The sequence below is a fragment of the Embiotoca jacksoni genome, unplaced genomic scaffold, assembly GCF_022577435.1.
Source record: "Embiotoca jacksoni isolate LCO1_2020_lvr unplaced genomic scaffold, fEmbJac1.0.p SCAF_7, whole genome shotgun sequence".
In the NCBI taxonomy this organism is placed as follows: Eukaryota; Metazoa; Chordata; class Actinopteri; family Embiotocidae; genus Embiotoca; species Embiotoca jacksoni.
The window spans coordinates 11,403,730-11,418,305 of record NW_027185425.1 but is presented as its reverse complement, the minus strand read 5'-3'; the positions used below and the strand labels follow the sequence as shown (position 1 = coordinate 11,418,305).

The 14,576-nt window shown below is 42.7% G+C and overlaps 1 protein-coding gene across 1 annotated transcript; it reads right to left on the bottom strand.

Annotated features, from left to right (window-relative positions):
- Positions 1-415: 415 nt before the first annotated feature.
- Positions 416-8,473, bottom strand: casd1 (CAS1 domain containing 1). The gene is made up of 18 exons (XM_069177024.1): positions 8,306-8,473; positions 7,076-7,172; positions 6,745-6,865; positions 5,831-5,875; positions 5,680-5,742; positions 5,500-5,544; positions 5,256-5,379; positions 4,510-4,724; positions 3,969-4,388; positions 3,756-3,845; positions 3,540-3,659; positions 3,180-3,336; positions 2,940-3,019; positions 2,596-2,697; positions 2,339-2,479; positions 1,585-1,662; positions 1,045-1,137; positions 416-707 (listed from the first exon to the last, which is right to left on the bottom strand). Exons 1-18 carry the CDS (start codon positions 8,436-8,438, stop codon positions 438-440), a joined length of 2,394 nt encoding a protein of 797 aa, XP_069033125.1. The 5' UTR covers positions 8,439-8,473; the 3' UTR covers positions 416-437.
- Positions 8,474-14,576: the final 6,103 nt, after the last annotated feature.

Genomic DNA, 14,576 nt, shown 5'->3' with positions numbered 1-14,576 from the left:
TCGTAGTGTGTTTGGCTAAATAGAAGCAATGCTGCAAAATTTCACACAGCAAGCATGATGTTTTCTTTTTGTTTTAAGATTCCACATCTCCAAATCAAGAAGCCAGACATTGTAAACAAAAGTTTTTTGTCCTTTTTTTTTTTTTTTTTTTTTTTCTCCTCCTCTCCTGGAGTTTGCAAATCCCTCTTTTTTTCTTTACTTCAGTGTGCGACTTTCACAGCAGTCAAAAAGTACCGGCTCTGCTCGAACGTGGCCAACAGACAGACAAACAGACTGACGCCGTCTCGTGTGGCCGACGAGAGCTAAAACAAACGGCCTGCTCCCGTACCTCGCTTCAATCTCAGCAGGGGCTTAGCAAGTCTCTTCCGCCCCCATTCACCCCCCCCCCCCCCCCCCCAACCCAACCCAACCCCCTCCTCCGCGTCACGAGGCGTCCATCAGTCGCCAGGTGTGGGCTGGCCACCCCTGGCCAACAGCAACACGACCAGGCTGAAGAGTCCCATGGCCCCCAGTCTCTTCAGCAGGGCCAGGCTGTCTTTGGGGATGACCACCTGGGCCAGGTCGTTGGTGATGAGGGACACTTCGTGAGCCACGCAAACAAAGATGAAGGTGCTGACCATGATGTTCAGCGAAGGGTTTCCTGGGATCAGGACTAAAATTCCCTTGGTGTCTGCCGCAAGCCAGATGTGGTACTGGCATATGAACAGCTGGGGGAGACAAAGAAAGCGTGTTCAACAGTGCAATGTGTTGCGTGCTGTATTCCCTTTGGACTCGGTTGTCTCCAGGGAGCTACAGAACATAATCTACAAAGCTGGTACGGATTGTCAGTCGCTTTTTGACCATTGTTTGGAATCAAACTTTCATTTCTGATGTTTTAAAATCAGTCCTGCTTCCTCATCTCATCTCAAGTTTCATTGATTTCTTATTTTTCCATTGTTTGACGGCATCCTTTGAAGAGCACTTTGTGATTACAGACATTTATAAGGGTCATATGAATAACATTTTCATTACAGGTCTGTGGCTCTACCACCAGCACCACCTTACCTCCAAGGAGATCTTTCCAAACCACGCAAAGAATGAGCTATATATAGAGCGGGCGTAGCCAGGAATGTTCCTGATGAGAATGAAGGCCAAAATCTGTGAGAAAACACAGTACAAAGACACTTCTATAAGTGTCAAAGCATGGAGACACAAAGGGCATGCTGTGGATTTCGTATTATTTAAAGTTACACAAGTCAAGGCGGTTTAAACCGCTTCTAGTGACATAACAGTATCGACAGGGATGTTATCTATTGCACTACTTCAAACAGTTTCCCAATGTGGACTGGTTCTAGATATTATGTTTACCCATTGAAGATGACCAATATGAATCATATTATCCAGTCACGTAATCAGGATAACGGCATCTCAAGCCAAATTTAAATAAAATACAATTGGACAATTAATTATAAGACAGTTGTCTTATTTATATTAAGTAGTAAGAACAACAATCACCCCTATCGGACTCTCAGAGGATGTGCATAATAAAATAAAAAGAAAGACAAAAAAACCCAAAAAAACAGACAGGATAGATAATAGCTGTACCTGGACCACAGAGATGTAAGGATGCATCTCGTTGCACTCTGCTTTGGTTTTGCAGCTGCTTGCCCATATTGAGTAAGTCTAGAATGATGAGGACAAGGTCAAGTTAGATAGGTTTTGCCTAACAGGATGTGATTGACGTCATGTGGACCTGACCAGCCCTTTAATCAAGCAGTTTACAAGCCAAGACACAAACGAAGCGTAAAGAGCAGGCAATAGTGGTTGCTGAGGCTATTGGTGTGTCTGGCACTGTTTGAGGTTTGACTGGCGCTCCTTTAAATGACATCCTCTCGTATAACCCCCTTTCCGCTGCGAGTTTATTGACACACGAGTGGAGAGTTAGCGCCGCCACTTCTTTATCTCGCCGTGCTTAACTTGTAATATTCAGCAAACAACGTTTCAAGGATGTATTTGCAAAGCCAAACAACACAGCCAGTAAACGTGTCCTCCTTTTTTTATAAGTTGCATGTGCATTATTTAAACTATGATCAGGCTTAAACTTTAATAGAGGCATAAAATTAACAGAAAAAGACACTTAAATCATTAAATCACAATAATGTGTGAAAATTAATCGCCGACTAAAAATGTCATGATCCTGACAGACCTACCTAAAACGACTGATTTTCTCATTTGAAAAGAAAAAAAAAAAAAAAAAAAAAAAAAAGGAATTAGTGGGATATAAATATGGAGTAGATAAAAAGTTATGTCTCAACGTCAGTGCTGGTGTGAGTAAAAAGAGGAAACCTTGAAGTCTTACTATGAAGGAGACAACAGAGAGGAAGAGGAGCAGGTTGGAAATCTTGGCAGAGAAGAGAGCCTCGCCTTTGCCCTCTGACAGCACCTGACACTTCTGCAGCACCAGATAGATGAAGGCAAAGAACATACCATGTATCACCGCCTGCGAAAGAACGTTAAACCAATGTTACACATTTTTGGAAGATTTGGCCGCGCTCGAAGAACACGTGCGTGCAAAGGATTTGTTCATTCAAAGCCTCACGACCACATTTGACTTACAAATCGGTCCAGCTTCCATCTGAACCACCACTCATGGATGCTTCCGTTCAGCTCGAAGAGCTTGGAGACGGGCCACACGGAGAAGACGCTCTCAAAAAACCCCTGCAAGTCACGACACCGAAACGGGAGCGTCACATAAAGTGGGCAGGAACAAACCATGACGGCACAGTTCAGTGTCTGATATTGTGCCGTGTGAAGAACTATGGATATGTGCCCGTTTACGCCTGTCCAATTGAAAAGTTCAGATGAAGTAAAGAAAAAAATAAAACCGACAACAACCCTCTCGTGAAATTAAAGTGCGGTCATAATCGTGATGAGATCCAAATGTTGTAAAATTCACCCACCTGTGAAAAGGCAAAACAGCAGATGAACAGCAGGAGGCCCAATAACTTGGCCAAGACCCCGAGATGCCACATGCCACTATCTGTTCAGGAAACAAGACAAGACATTTCTCCAAATGCAGCCCCGGCTACTGAAGTTTGGGACCATTTACTCTGCACAACTGATGGCGCGCTTTAATTCACATTGTCCAGGAACACGAGTGAGTGAAGCGTAGAAAGTTAAAGCGGCCATTTGACACCTACTGTTGGTCGTCTTCTGCAGGATCTGAGGCCACATGGCCAGTGTTCCGTAGATAATGACAAACCAGAAGGTGACCAAGGGGACAAAGTAATAGAACTGGTATGGTCTGTCCATCACCACACACAGCACCAAGACCAGGAAGTTCAGGCGGAAAAGCACCTGGGAACAAATATGCACACAATGATGGATTTGGAACACACAAGTCCAAATACTACCTCCATTTGCTGATCCAACAGCTCATAACAATGACAGCTGCAGTCATAAATTACTGCAGGATAATAGTCACAGTTCTACCTCGTACTCTATAGTGTTGGTTTATTATTATTTTTAAGTCACCGCAGCATTAAGTATGACTGACTCACCTGGCACACTCTGTAGAGTCCAAAGTCTCCTTTGAGCCAGAAAAATGAAAAGTGTCCATAGCCAGTCTGAAACAGGTACGCTGCTACGAGCACGCGCACATGCATGTACACTGGAATAAACTGAGACGGGAGAAAAACAAACATCATGATACCGTTCAAATATTAATACAAGCAGCCTGAAAGCAGAGAACACCCACAGACATATTCGGGACTCACAGCACTGGCTCCAGATATGTGATAGATGAGGATGACGAGCTGCATCCAGCCTTTCCACTCGTCCGTTTGTTCCCGGTTGAGTAATTTGGTCTGTGTAAAATGAGTACATCATTAACAGCAGGAAACCCCGTCCTGATTTGGGGAATTAACGTTCAGGAATTAAGTACGCTTCAACAAAATGTGAAAATATTGCACCGAGCAGCGCCATTTCACCTCCTTGCTGTTCTCGCTGTAAAACACTCCCAGTGTAAATATATAGATGAGGGGGATGAAGAACGTGGAGTGCGTGTAGAACTTCTGCTCCTTCATGAACACATCTGCTCGGTCGCAAAGGTAAAAATAGCCCATTATGATGCCCATCCTGCAGAGAGCCTGGAACGGCGCCTTCGGGCCGAGGTGGACAGCTGCGGTCGCCGGCTTCTTCTCCTCCAGGCTCTCCACGTCCGGGGGCACAGGTCGGCGGTGGCGGTTGTTGCCAAGGACGTGGAGGACCAGGAAGACCAGAGCCGAGCCCAGGAAGAAACAGGCCGAGAGCTTCTGGAGCAAGTTAGGGGGCGGTAATGTCTGGCAGCAGGAACCGTCGATGGGCCTCAGCAGCTTGTTGCACACAGAGTTCATGAGGACCATAGCTCCCTGAAAGGAGGGTTATAAAGGGTTGGGAAGAGGACGCCAGTAATCTTCAGACATACACAAACCGACATCAAACAATTGAAATGAGCAAAAAAACCCAAAACAAAACAAAAATCCTGCCCACCACATTCCTGGTGCTCTCGGGTAGGTGCAAGCCATCATCTGACTTGGTGATAGTTTCCAGAGCAGCCTGGCGGGACGCGGCCAGCAGCTTGACCCGGGATCTGCCATTACGCTTGCTGCCATTGAGCACGTCGATTGCTGCTTCATTGTACCACTCCAGCTGTTGGTTGGTGATCATCTTCCTGTTATCACTCAACACCTCCTCGTTTACTGGATCTGCAGAGTGGAGGTGTGACGGTGTTGTGTGAACAGGGTTTAGTTAGATACATTAAATATTGATATTCAAAAAAAAATCCTGCAATGTGCAATGAGTGAAACTACCAATGATGTCTGCTTTTTAGTATAAAATACTAATTAGGAAATGGTATTTAGAGCTGTTAGTGATGCACCTAAAATATCCTGCAGGGCCCGACTATTAACAGTTTTTTATTGTTTTTTATTTGAAAGTTTTGTTAGCTGAATATCATACATTAAATTTTTGGGATCACAAAGTTAAAATTTGGCATAATTAAGATACTGTAGATAATAAGGAGAAATCTAAATGGACAGAAAGAGCAGTTGTTGTAATGTCTGCAGACAAACATCCAGTCGTCCTTATGGTAATGCCATTAGACATGAATTGAATCATGACATGAGAGATTAATTGCTGCAGTGAAGGGAACAGACACTAATGCTTTACCGGCCAGACTGAGATGACAGATGATAAATAGTTCCTGTATTAGATATTCTACTAGAAGCTGAGCTCACCTTGTAGGACCCAGTAGACCTCCCCATGTGCAGCCAGCCTCTCCAGATGCACAGCGATGGCTGTCAGGTTGACTTTGTACTGCTGTAGCGTCTCGCTGCTGCCACTGTGCAACTTGATGGACCACTGTGCATCACGAAAATGATAAATAGATAAGATTAAGAGTGACATAATTTAGCCATCATCTTGTGTTTGTCGAGCATAAAATCTGAAAGCATTTAAAAGGCATTCATGTGGACAGCTTACTGTGGCAGCTCCGAGGATGACAACATCTGGCTTCACTGAAGCTTCCTGCAACACACAGGAGATGTTGAATTTATTAAAAACCCAAACCAAACCGTGTGACAGCTTCAACTTTATTAAACCTCCTTGACTAACAATGTCCTCCACTTGTCATTGATAACGGGACTTAAAATCTGTACTCACGTGTGTCCATGATATCAAGCGCTCCTTCATTGAATTATTTGCCTCTGGATACCACAGAAAGTCCTGAACACGAAGGGGATGTAAATGTTTGCTACTTCTACATTGCATTTACTTAGAACAGGAGACAAAAACACATCCAGAAATAGCTCACCACATTAACAGAGGAACTCTCTTCTTCAAAGGAAATGTCCTCGTGCTTCAGACATCGCATGTAGACAAACGGAGAGAAAGTCTGTTAGAGCAGAAAGCGTTCCTCTTTTTCCCCAGACCAAAATAGTTACTGCTGCATAGTTACACAGCATCTCATTGCTGCATTCATCTTGATGCATTTTTGTGAAAACAAATTTCTTTTGATTCAATACATTTATTAAATGCAACCTTTTTCAGGTCGCAAGGTATTTGCACACTATAATGAAATCAACTTAGTGGGGGGGAAAAAAAGATCAGCTGAGGTTTTTTTTCTTTAACAATAAAGCCATAAGTTGAAGTGGAGTTTTAAAATCATAAAGGAAGCAAAGTAGCACCAAAACTTGATGATAAATGGTGGAATATTTTGTAAATTTATCTTTGTAAATAGCACCGAGTGACTCGTCACACCTGCAGCTTGTAGGTCGTCATTCTGATGGATAATCAGAGTCCAGTACTGCGACACCAGAGAGTAAGTGTTTTTTTTTTGTTTTTGTTTTCCAGTCAAGAACTGTTTAAGGCAAACTGCTCAATAACTCAATCAACTGAGGAAGTCTGTGAGGAAAAAACAGTCCTCACAGGAAGAAACAGACGCTGCCTGTATCTGTCTTTAATTGCAATCTCGATCAGTGAGAATACAGTGGCTGACTATGTATGATAGGAAATTTCATTTTTAGGTTTCAATTATTTCGTTTCCGTTATAAACTTCCCTGAGGCACATGAGCAGCATAAACGAAGGAATATCTGACAGTGTCTGCGATTTGTCTTTGTTGGTGCGCAGTTGAGCCGAACATCAGCAAATCTCCGCGCACCATCACCGCTCTGCTGAACAGAAGAAAAACTCTGGGCTTTTTAACGGGGGTTGTTTCTCATAATTACCTTGATTCCATCCTCTCTTCGCTCAGGGTCAACAATTTTGACAAAGGAGTAAAATAGCTGCCTAACGCGTGAATCACCGACAAAGGCCACCCGCTTCTCGGCAAGGCAGGTTTTGGCTTCGCTGCAAGACAAAAAATGACGGTGAGGAAACTGAAAAAGCGACTGCAGATGGACATCCTTTCATCGCGTGACTCAACCTCGGACCTCGTTACACACAAGCGGTCCATCAGCCATCTTATGCCAGACAGGCGCACACGCACATCGATCGCTGCTACGCCCTTTCTCCCGAACATACGGTGTACGTAGTAACTCTGCATTTATTGCGACTTACTTGCTTTTGTATTTGTGCATCATGCAGCCATAAGGCTGCCATACGTTCTCCCCCAAGAAACGTCCTCTGGACAGCAGCCATTCACACGAGTCTCCGCCTGAAGGCAGGACACAGGAGAACCCACCAGTGAGGCCAAACAAACAAACAAACAAACAAAAAGAAGTGTATCTTGCTTTCACTCACAGTTTCTCTTTCACTAAATAGTAGACTGGTTTTTTCATTCAGTGCCAAAGGACCATACAAAACGCGGCTCTGCTTAGGGGCCACAGTACAAACTGAAGCCATCAGCAATTTAGCTCAAGCATACATATATAATATATATATATATATATATATATATATATCTCCAGCTATTCATTGATTGTAGAAAATGAAAGGAGCCATCTGCAACGGAATCAATCCGTAGAAACGTGAAGGGTCGGCAAGGCCGGCGGGAGACGCGGGCACCTCGTGTCATCCCCCCCCCCAAAAAAAAACCAGAGCAGCTGGTCTCAGCGTGTCTTTGGTTCATATCCCCCCCCCTTTTTTTTTTTTTTTTTTTTTTTTTTTCATGGGTAAAAGTTCACTCTACGCAGACCAGCTGGAAGCCAGAAGTACGACACAATACGACTTTATTCACAGCCCATCATCTCTCGACTCCCGCGCGTCATTGTTTATTTTGAGGATGCGGTTGAACAAAGCACCCCCCCCCCCACCACCCCCCCCGTTACACCTGGAAATCAGTAATGAAGTCCAATTATGCAAACTTTGCACAACAAGGAAACGTAAACGCGTCCAAAAAAAAAAAAAAGGACACGAGACGGGAAAGACTAGACTGCTAGAAAACGTGCGAAGCTGCAGTTTGTTCACAAACATTGATGAAAAACCTCGTGTTGGTTTGACGGAACCGACAGAAGCGTGTAAACACGTCGAAATGCAGCGTTAGCTTCAGTCTGCTAGCCAGCAGGACGAAGTCGACTTTACGTACAAAGCTGCTGCTGCTGCTGCGGGTGGATTTAAATCTACGCGACCGTCTTATCTCCTCTATGAAAAAACAAAACAAAACAAAAGGTTCACCGTCTGTAAACGTAACACTTAAAAAAAAAAAAAAAAAAAGCAACATAAAAGCAGCGCCGACCCGCTCGCTCGCGAAACGGCTAGCTCGCGTTTAGCGCGCGTCGTGTCAAGTGTTTCCCCCCCCGAAGGGCTGCAACGAGACTTTTTAAGTTCAATAAACGGAAGAACACTTACCTCCGTAGTACCGCAAAGCTGTGTGAAACACGAGGAGCGCGATAACGACCAGCAGCGATATCAGTTTCGCATTTTTAACGGTAAAATATTGATTTATTTCGCGTTTGCCCAGGCTATAGGCCAGGACCGCCATCTTGGCTCCTCCATGACAACAAGCAGCTGTGCGGCGTCGCGGCGGCGGAGGAGGACGCAGAGGAGGACGCAGAGGAGGAGGAGGAGGCGCTCCTCGTCGGGCACCAGCTGCTTGCCTGGCTGCTGCTGCTGGCGGCACCGCATCCATCGGCCGATTCAAAGCAGGTGCAGATCCGAAGAAAGTTACAGACCAGATGCGGATCTAGATTCGTTCTGCAAGTTATTATTAGGGTTGTTTTGGTTTTTTTTGTTTGTTTTTGTTTTAGAATAATATGTTGTAGAGCAGGAAAGTTGTGTTCTTAAAAAAAAATTTGAAAACGAAACATAAGACTTGCACGGAGGAAAGAGGACAAGTGCTGATAAAGACAAGACCGACAGCAGCACAAGCAAAAACACGTGAAATGCAGATAAGGTCGTTAGTTTTGTAGGAGGGTGTGACATTCAATCTGAGATGTGTATTATGTATAGTGGGGAGGAGGGGGGGGGGCTGTTTGGTTTCAATCCCAGTAGGGAGGACAATTAAGTTTACCTGGTTTACAAAGGTACCTTTCAGCATATTTAATATCGGGGTGCCTGAGTCTCTGAAGTTTATGGAATAGGTTAAACACGCTGAAGAAAATCTACTTCATAATGACAAATTAGTGCAGAAAACATGCAAATAGTAGGCCACGGATTATGTATCTTGCCACTGTAGCTTGTTGTGTCTATAATATTATTGGATTATCATTGCTGATGCATTTTCTGTAAGCACAATTAAAGATAGAGCTAATATTTAACTGCCCTACACATTAAGCCTCCGGTTCATTGTGCTTCAAAGGGTTGAATGAATGGACTCTGATTAATTGCAATTTTGTTTAGGTCTCTGGGTTCTTGGCATAGAGGGGCACATTTTTGTCTCCAGGGGCCACGTATCTTAACTACTAAACAACAATAATTATATACATACACATATTTTTTTAGACTATCATATTGCAATGATGTCAGTTTCTTACTTTACTGAAAAACAATCACATACAGATTGCACTTGAGTGAAGTCAATAATGCACTTTTTTACTGATCAATATACAGTATTTACTTGTCTCCATTAAAAATGTAAGCAGTAAGGAATTGCAAGTTTTTATTTAACATTCTTGAATGTAAAAAAAACAGTCACAATATTTAAAAAATGCAGAACCTTTGGTGCAAAGCCACCCACACGTACAACACAAAAATTAAATATACAAAGTTAAAATATTAGAAAGGTACAACTTTTGCTGATGTAGCAGAACCACTGGTAATTGGATTGAAGCTTTTGGTTCTATCCATGCTGAAATGCTAACCTGTGCATTTGATTATTTACTTCAAATTACACAAAAGAAAGGGTTCAAATCCCCACTGAGGCGTTGTGAGTGGAAACTATTGAAAGTCATTTGCAACTGTAAAATTAGTTTCTGTAATACAATATTCAGAAGAGTAAAATACACTGCTCAAAAAAATAAAGGGAACACTTAAGCAACACATCCTAGATCTCAATGAATGAAATATTCCAGTTGGAAATCTTCATTCATTACAAAACAAAATAACATAAGAACGATCAATGGAAATCAAAATCATTATCCCATGGAGGTCTAGATTCAGAATCATACTCAAAATATGAGTTTCTGACAGTTTGAGCAGAAACATGCACATTAGTGGCCTGCTGGAGGTCATTTTGTAGGGCTCTGGCAGTGCTCCTCCTGTTCCTCCTTGCACAAAGGAGCAGATAGCGGCCCTGCTGCAGGGTTGTTGTCCTCCTACGGCCCCCTCCACGTCTCCTGGTGTCTCCTCTGTGCTCTTGACACTGTGCTGACAGACACAGCAAACCTTCTTGCCACAGCGTGCATTGATGTGCCATCCTGGATGAGCTGCACTACCTGAGCAGCTTCTGTGGGTTGTAGACACCGCCTCATGCTACCTTCAGTGGTGAGGGCACTGGCAAAATGCAAAAGTGACCAAAAATCAGCCAGAAAGGATGAGGACAGAGAAATAGTCTGTGGTCACCACCTGCAGAACCGTTCCTTTATAGGGGTTGTCTTGCTAATTGCCTCATTTCCACCTGTTGTCTGTTCCATTTGCACAACAGCAGGTGAAATTGATTCACAATCAGTGTTGCTTCCTAACTGGACAGGTTGATTTCCCAGAAGTGTGATTGACTTGGAGTTGCATTGTGTTGTTTAAGTGTTCCCTTTATTTTTTTGAGCAGTGTACTTGACTAACAAGCGAGTAACTACAAAATGTGTAAATTTTTGCAAAGTTACTGGCAATGTGTGTTAAGTTATCTTTATTATCCTAAAAGCAAAATGTTACATAACCTCAAACCAAGTCTGCATTCAGGTCAACTTCATGCTGAGTGATAACAGAACTATTAACAGGGCTGGCTATTGTTCAGTGTGTGAATGTGTGGGCTCTTTGGTCCCTGTTTTAGGACCATGTGGCAAAGTCTCCAGAAGGCGGTCTGCTTTTGGGGAGTCTGGCCTTTTCCTCTTTTTCTCATCCACCCGTTTCTTCCTGCTATCCAGCTCCCTCTGGAAGAATTCTGTATGAGCATTCCAGACAGGTGTTTCTCTGCTTTTTCTGTTCTTTGTTTTGCTGCTGGTTACACACAGACACGGAGAAACAACTAGAGGAGTCATCAGATATACAAAACAGACTTTGCCATCATCAGTCTGACATTCGGTAAGTAGAATACTGTACTTGTAGCTTAGAGGGGGAGATGCTCGTCATCGCGCTATCCTTTTTCATCCTCATCCACCACTGTTGCAAAGACAAAAGTGAGTGTTAAATAAAATAATTAGTCGCCCTTTTCATTTTTACAATGAATTAAAAACATTTGTCATATATCATGTATGCCAGGATCCCTGTCTGACCCTGTGTTTTGTGACCCATATGAATTACCATGTCATACAATAACTGGTTGATCAATTAATTATCTTTCATACTTTAAACTTGTCTTTTCATAACTTTTATAAATCCTTTTATCACATTACATTTTAACATGAACTGAAATATTACCTACTTAACATGTATTTAACAAGCAAAATGGACTCAACTACAGTGTAACTGCACTGCAAATCATTACAGTGGGTTAATCACACTAAAATCGACAGGTTTTAATGTCAGCAGAATGAATTCAATGCATCTTTAAGGCCTCATCGGAACGCAGCCTGCTCCACGGACCAGCCTCGTTGCAGGCTGGCAGCTAACTACTACTAATAATCCTTTTTGAGCAAATTCAAATGATACAACATGCACCAAAGTACGTTGGAAAGTTAGACAATATTCTCATAACCCCGATTGTGTTTTTTTTATTTTTTTATTTATTTTTTTTATGAATAGTATCTGAACTTTTAACAGTGTGTATGATGTTTGCTCTCTGGCCTCACAGCAGCTACCAAACCAGCGGTACATGTGCTTCAACTCACTGGAGTTTCAAACACTTCTAACTTGGCAGAATCAGTAACCGTGGGGAAACTTTATAGCGTTAACGTAAGCGAAAAAGCAGTGTCAAGTAAACCCGGATGAAATATCATTATTTCTTTTTTTCCTTTTAAATTTTTTTCATTCATCAAACACGATGGTGCTAAACCACTACGGGTGTAATATACTTTTGACCGCTAGTGGGCGCTGCGTTGTCGTTTTTGGACCTGCCGACGTCACACGCCGCCATATTTGACTAACAGCAGCTCAAGCAAAACAAATATGAAATGTAAACAAACTCATTAGTCTTGTAGGAGAGTGTGACATGGCATTCAATCTGAAATGTGTATTGTGTATAGCTGGGGGGGGGGACTGACTGTTTTGATTCAATCCCAATAGGGAGGACAATTAAGTTTACCTGGTTTACAAAGGTACCTTTCAGCATATTTAATGTCGGGGTGCCTGAGGATCTGAAGTTTATGGAATAGGTTAAACACGCTGAAGCCACTACGGGTGTAATATACTTTTGACCGCTAGTGGGCGCTGCGTTGTAGTTTTAGAGCTGCTGACGTCACACGCTCCCACGTTTGATTCACTGCCTGCCTGGGAACAAGAGGAAAACACCGGCCGGTAAGATCTCCACATTTATGACCCCGTGTTTGATGACTGAAAACATTTTAAAGGGAAAAAAAAAATATAATGATATTTCATCTGGGCGGTTATTGATTCTATTGTGTACAACCTCTTGGTAAGTTGTAGTTGCAGCTGCTGCTTCTACTGAACACAAATAGCCATATGCACTTAATTTTGCCTGGCATCAGTACACGCCATGAAGAACTGTTTAGTCTCCGCCAGACTCTCGACATCACCTGTTTGACATCTTCTGGACAATGTGTCTGAGTCATGAGTCCCAGCACGCTGCTGTCACTACATAGAGAGTAATCAGGCATCATAAAACCACCTGTTATACTTACCTCCCTTCCTGGCAATGTTCCCAAAACCACTCCCTCCATCTCTCCCTCCGACAGCTGCCGTTTCCACTATGTGGATGTATTGTAGTCCTTAAATTGTGTTTATATTCATTTATGCTAAAACATACATTGTTAAGTTTGCGTGCGTGGAGGACATAGGAGCGGACACAGAGGCAAGGTTGACATGTGATGATGCAATATTAAAGGTGTGTGTGTGTATATATATATATATATATATATTAAAAAGATCACAAGTATTTAGTAGTACCACCAAAAGAAACAAAACAGTGCAGCGTTATTACTCACAACATTAAATTATCTTTTGTCTACTGGATCAAAAATTCAATGAGCCGCCTCCACCAACCAAAGATTTTTGCCACTTCAGCAGGTAAACAGTCTTCTGTTTACCTGCTGAAGTGGCAAAAATCTCTGGAGAACTTCTCCACCGGGTGTTTCCAACATTTTTAATCACACAAATATGTCAACTTACTCTCAAACAAAATGAATACTGAAGATAAAAGTTTGAGCTGCCATCGAACTTGAAGGCCAAATTGTGCTTCGTTTTCCACCTTCAATCAAATACTGAACGTAAAAAGATGTTGGTTTTTTTCCTTCTAACTTGTCGCCTGATGTTTTGTGACTGAAAGTCAAACGGACCCGATGTTTTATATATATATATGGTGATGATGGGTGATGGCCGGTGGAGCGTTTCCGTGCTCCGACTCTGGAGCAACAGCAGGAGGCTGAGCGGAGCCAGGCAGGCTGCAGAGCAGCAGGTTAATCTACTGGTGGTCTCCGTGGACTGATGCAGGACTTCAGGTGTGTCCACTGTGTGGACTGATGTAGGACTTCAGGTGTGTCCACTCTGTCGTCTCCGTGGATCGATCGAGAATCAACAGGAAGATCTCTGTAAATTGACGTTGGATTCAAGTGAGCATCTCGGTCAAAAGACGGGTCGGACTGACGGCTGGCACACAGGCAGGTTACCACACCAAAAGCAGACCACCTTCTGTCAATTTTGCCACATGGTCCTAAAACAGGGACCAAACAGCCCTACACATTCACACACTGAACAATAGCCAGCCCTGTTAATAGTTGTTATCTCAAAAAAAAAAAAAAAATGCTGCAATTTCATTGGTTGTGCGCGACTGCCCCCACGTGTGAGGCGATAACTACACTGTGGGAAACAAAATCCATTTCAACAGGCTACAAACAGAATTTTCTCCTGTATTTACATTTTTGCCTAAAACTCTCTCAAAATGTGCTTACCTCTCATAACAGATTTTTTTTTTTGGCCAAAATAACAGAAGGGATCATAATTTGTAACATGTACACAGCAATGATAACATGCTGACTGAATTATGATACACCAAACACTGCATTGTGGAGGTGTAGTTGTCCATCTTACAAACGTATTGCAAGTGAACCACACCTGAGAAGCAGTCATACTCGTATTCATTTCATTTTACCGTTCATTTTCAACGCTCTAGCACTGATGCCAATCTTACATTAACATTGTTCATTGGTTTCTATGTTTGATCTGAAATTCTGGCTATACTCCTCTATGGCCCACTACAGGTTACTCCATATCAACGTCGGTGAAGTTCGACCGTTATAAAAAGCTGCAATGTAAAGTTATCTCAGCCCCTTAAAATTGTATATCAAGTGTAGTGTTTGTGAGATGTTGGTAATGTAACCACTAAGATGTGGCAGAAATTTATCAGACAAACAAG